Source organism: Gastrolobium bilobum, unplaced genomic scaffold (genome assembly GCF_033153095.1).
Source record: "Gastrolobium bilobum isolate Gb01-03AN ecotype WA unplaced genomic scaffold, APGP_CSIRO_Gbil_v1 utg114608, whole genome shotgun sequence".
NCBI classification, from domain to species: domain Eukaryota; kingdom Viridiplantae; phylum Streptophyta; class Magnoliopsida; order Fabales; family Fabaceae; genus Gastrolobium; species Gastrolobium bilobum.
Window position 1 is genome coordinate 10,190 of NW_026896217.1, and position 5,267 is coordinate 15,456.

Sequence of the window (5,267 nt, forward strand, 5' to 3'; positions counted from 1 at the left end):
TAAAGCATGAATTGAATCGTGTCGCACAATTCAAATCATGAATAGAAATTTTTCTATTATAACCAGGTGAAGAGCTACTACCCCCTTACAAGATCTTATTATTGAATCAACAAGAAGATCTAGTAAACCAAGAAGTAAATATTCAAATCTCTATGAGAATTGAAAAATCAAAAGAATTATAATAAAAAAAAAAAAGTTGATTTGTATGATATTTTTGTAATACAATCCTCAGAAAGATTTTGCCATACAGAATTTTTTATTCATTTATTAATCTATTCATAAATGTTTATACAATCTTGTTAGCACTTTCCCAAGAATGCGAACACCAATTGTGCTTAGTCCACTCCAAATTCACTGTTGAATTACCCTCTATCCTCTTAAATTTCTTCCAATCACGTAGGACATTCTTCAAATCCGCTACCTTAGCATTGATACTTCTGCAGCAATTGGCATGGACGGTGGTGACTGCCCCAAAATCTTTGCTATTTTGGCAAAATCCACTAAAATAAAGGGTGTCCAAGAACCTAACTCTAAGTCCCAAATCTCCAATTATACCATTTTTAATGAGGTCAACAAGCACATCTTGTTCCTTTTCTCCTGTGGAATTGTCTTTCTTTCCATACCATGTTTCAAACAAGGAGATGGTCTTGTTGTTAGACCTCACAAGGTAAAATCCTGTGTTGATTGGATTTTTTTCTGACCAAGGATCACCAAGGTACATGTCTGTGCTGATTTGAAGGTCCTCAGTCTCATTCTTGCTCAACCTTGTAAAAGGGTTTCTTAGCCACATTACATCAGTGTCCTGTTACAATGAATGTGTTGAACATTAATTAGAGGAGACTAGGAGAGAAAAAATAGCTAACAAATCAAATATATTTCGAATTAACCAACAATAATTGTTTCAAGTCATAAGAGACATGTTTCTCTTTGTCAGAGATTTCGAGTTCGAGCCCTCTAAATAAAAAAATAGTTTTGGGAGAGCTATTTTCTATAATAGATCCGACAATACTCGAACCGAATTAATTAAATAATTGATTAACCGGAGGGTATATCCAAAAAATATATTTTGAATTAAATTAATATTAAATTCACAGTTATTCACTTTTTAAAATAACATTTTCTCAAAGGGGTTATGTTATCTACACAAACATAAACATCTACACAAACATAAACAACAGAAACATTCTTCTCGGTATTGTGTTGCCTACATGTACGCTGTGAGGGTTTCTTTTTTTTGAAAGTAACACTAGTTTGCAAAATTATAATAGCTTTAATTAAAAGGCTTGAATTCAAATCACACGAGATAATGGTACACATAAAGGAAGGATATACTTATAATGGATATAACCATTTAGGTTATCATTAAATCAAGATTAAATTAATAACAAAATAACATTAACTGAAAGTCATTGGTTTGCCTTCATTCACCAACTCTAAATTGGTACATATTTGTTTTTAAAAAAAAAGGATTGGAACAAATAAAAAACTGAAAATTAAATATATGGACAGCTACAATTCAAAATGGTTTCCCTGATTTTTGGGTTTCCACTTCCCTAGCACCCTTCTAGAATCTAGATTGCTAACACGTAAATGCATGTTACTGCCATATCATACGTTACCCTTACGTGCTACCATATAAGAAAGTTGAGATGAACTATACCTTCCACCTCATCTCACAACTTTCTAAGGGAAGTTTGACAAGTTCATGATGGAAATTAATACTATCTTTTCATTTAAAAGTTTGACAAATTCGTGATGGAATTTAAAACTTTCACAACTTTTATAACTAACTTAAAACGTTAGATGATGGAGTTAGTTACCAACCATATAAAAGTATTTTTTATTTTTTTTCTATCACTAGAGATAAGGTTATTTTCTACAACTCCAAAGTAATATCATTTTAGGATTGGTAGAAGAAATGAAGGATATTTTGAAAAAATTCATGTTATAAGAGATAAATAAATTTTCCAAAATGTTCCCCCCCCCCCCCCCCCCCCCCCCCCCCCCCCCCCCCCCCCCCCCCCCCCCCCCAAATTTCAAAATAATGTCATTTTAGTGATAGGAGAAGCAATTTTCCCAAAATTTATTTATATTAAATGTAAAAGATTGTAAGTATCTAAATAAATAAAAAAAGTTGAATTTATATATTAGTAGGTAAAAAAGCCGTTGTTATAACTTTATCTTATCATAACGCAAACTTTAGAAGTTGCTAAATCCTTAACAGAACTAATTCATAAATAAATAAAAATCTTAATTAATAATCATTCTAATAATTATCTATAAAAAAGTAACAACTTTTTAAATTTTAAAATAATATTTAATGCTGTTTCCAAACAAACAAACAAATTAATGCAAAGGTAATGAATATAATTGATGTGTAGATTAGCAAATAAATCACTAATAATATCCAATTGATTTTACAATCTATATTATTTATTTATTTTGAGGTTTTTACACCGGTTCAAGTGATTAGTCTGGTCGAGCTGGCAAGACCACAAAGGTGGTATATAAATAACTATTTCAACCCAAAAACTTAAGCTGATAAGTTATTAAGTAAAGGTCCATCAATGGTTTATATATTTTTCTAATACGCCGCTTATACGAGAGCCAATTGAACATAAATGGTGGATAATGTACATGCTCAATCTACTTTCACAAGAGAAAGTGGGGGATAGTGAGGATCGAATCCATGACATTGAGACTCTGTACCGTGTGAAGAACTAATTCAACCCAAAAACTTAAACTTTTGAATGATGTTACATTAATGATTTTTTATACTTCTCTAACACGGTAAAGTTCCCCTTACCACATTTTTAACATAATTACATATCTAGTGCTCGAACTCGAGAAAACCGGAACAACCTTGTTAATAGTTGATCTGCGTGCTTTGTGCATTATGACAAAAATAGAGGGGAGAAAAAGAAATGTACCGTGAAAATGAAACTGTAGCCACGTTTGAGAACTTGTAAGAGGAAAAATGTCCTTCTCCACATCAACTTGATGAAATCTTGAGACATGAAGAGTTTCTCTCCTTCAAAATGAACACCATCTGTTTCCAATCTGAAGCAGTTTAACCGCAAAAACTGGCATCGATCATAGGCCGTTCGATCAACAGCTACTATGAGAAGATGATCAATGAGAGACCTGGTTCCATCTCCAAGCCAAAAACTGGTGAGAAATAGATCAAGCATAGTTGTATCACCCTTTATATCTTGATCAGCATAGGCTTTATTTACTATAGCAATTATCACCGTTTTGTTTCCCATTGAGGCTTTGGCCAATGCAGAGTCTAGTTCATCTCCATATGCTTCCACGTTGGTCTACAACATGCACAAAAGAAAAGTAATTAATTAATTAACCACTCTTCATTAGACCCAAACAAGGGTAGTAGTAAAAGCAATTCTTATAAAGCTACATATAAGGATTGCTTTTACTAGCTTTATCATTACATATTTGTAAAGATCTATGATAAACCCAGATAAAGGCTTTATCATAAAGCCTTTATCATTGCATATTTGCAAAGATTTAATTCCCGGATTTGAACCGTAACCTTTCGATCACAAATTAAGGAACAACTTTATGATAAAATGATTGAAAATTTCAGCCAATTTGTAAAGAATATCCATGATTTGATTTTATGGGGAATAAAATAAAATGAGGAATAGGTGTTTTAACTTACACTGTTTGATTGTTGGCAGATTGGTTCTTTCTGGGCTAGAATTAATTCACTGGAGAAAGAGGAGGTAGAGCTGTAAAGGAAAACAATCCCAGCGAAGAGTAATGTTGCAATTGCAATTGCAAAACTCACGAGTCTTTGCTTAGGATTTTCCATGATTCTCTATATGTCTGCCTTTATGTGAGGATGCTAAACCAAAATTGAAAGCTCTATTTATTGGTGTTTTATGTGAGGTTTTGGTTATGGTAGAATGGTCATGCAGAGTGTTTACCAAAAAAATAAAAAATAAAATAAAAGAAAAAATGGTCATGCAGAGTTAGCAAAGAAGAGAGACTTAATTAGCAAGTGATTTTTCTTTCAATGTTGGTGGCTTGAGAATGGTCCAAGACTCAAATGAAGAAAAAAAAAATACACGACTTGCACTGGGGATGAGACTTATATAGTTCGAATTTTAAAACACGATTTTGGTGTTTTTTAATTGATAGGGATATTCTTTAGGTTTGATAGTAATTGGATATAATTCTTATCTTTTATTGAAACAACGTACCCTTTGGTTATTTTTTATATTTGGTGCTTGTAAGTTGTAAATTATATCTATCTAATATTGGACTGTATTGCGTGGTGTGATTTGGCTGGCCCATACCCCTTTTAATTAAATCCCACTAAAAAAACCTCTTTTTTTTCTTTTTTAGAGAGATTTCTTAACTAATTCATTGATTCATCTATTAATACAATCCACTCAAACTCAAAATTATTGGTTAAACTGTAACAATTCTGTGCTAGTTGATCCATACTCACACCTTACACTCACTCACTCCAAATACTAAATAACAAAATATTGTTATCAAAAAAAAAAAAAAAAATAACAAAATATTGTTTAGGTAGTTAAGACTTAAAACAATTAATATGTTATTATAATTATTAATTACTATATTAATAATCCTAAATGAATAATAATAACTAATTAACCTTTAATAGAAATTTTATAAAAAACGATTCATGGAAATCCCTTAATTGTTATAACTGATTAACGAAAACCCCTTAAAAGGGTATGGTTGAAAAGGGTACGGGCAAGTAATAAAAAATCAATCAGATTGTGACATATGACCCAATTTGATTGCCATGGAGTGACGTTAGGGAGATCGTGACTCCCCCATTTGAAATTGTGTTTCTAATAATACAAAACCCATTTTTTGTTCAATGTTTTGAGTTTTGACCCTCTTTACTTATTTTCAAATATAATAAAAATTGACCCAATTATAAGAGTATATGTGGATAATTCTTTAGTTTCATCAAATTCGACATTTGAATTCATTTTAATATCATCTATCTTTTTAACTAAACTTAATCTAATAGTTAAATTAACTAATTTAATGATAATAGAATACTTAAATCTAGTTTTAGTAAATATAAAATTTGATTTTATTGCTAAATGTACTCACTATTATTTAAAAAATCTGATATACTTATATATTAAAAACATGATATTAATGTTTCTCATGTTGTAAGAAATAATTTTATCTCCTACACATACATAAAAATATGTGAGACTCGTATTTTTTTCTCTCTTCTCTTAACATAGCCTCATATG

General features: G+C 30.9%; 1 protein-coding gene across 1 annotated transcript; it reads right to left on the reverse strand.

Moving 5' to 3' along the window:
* Positions 1 to 286: 286 nt before the first annotated feature.
* LOC133298295 (uncharacterized protein At1g28695-like) lies at positions 287 to 3,832 on the reverse strand. The gene is made up of 3 exons (XM_061497563.1): positions 3,680 to 3,832; positions 2,931 to 3,320; positions 287 to 802 (listed from the first exon to the last, which is right to left on the reverse strand). Exons 1-3 carry the CDS (start codon positions 3,830 to 3,832, stop codon positions 287 to 289), a joined length of 1,059 nt encoding a protein of 352 aa, XP_061353547.1.
* Between the last annotated feature and the right edge of the window lie 1,435 nt (positions 3,833 to 5,267).

What these genes read in the sequence shown, in the direction of transcription:
- LOC133298295 (XM_061497563.1), bottom strand. Translation starts at nt 3,832, where the DNA reads ATGGAAAATCCTAAGCAAAGACTCGTGAGTTTTGCAATTGCAATTGCA. An exon ending in TCTGCCAACAATCAAACAGT is followed by an intron (nt 3,321 to 3,679) that starts GTAAGTTAAAAC and finishes TGCATGTTGTAG; the next exon opens with ACCAACGTGGAAGCATATGG. An exon ending in GCTACAGTTTCATTTTCACG is followed by an intron (nt 803 to 2,930) that starts GTACATTTCTTT and finishes TCATTGTAACAG; the next exon opens with GACACTGATGTAATGTGGCT.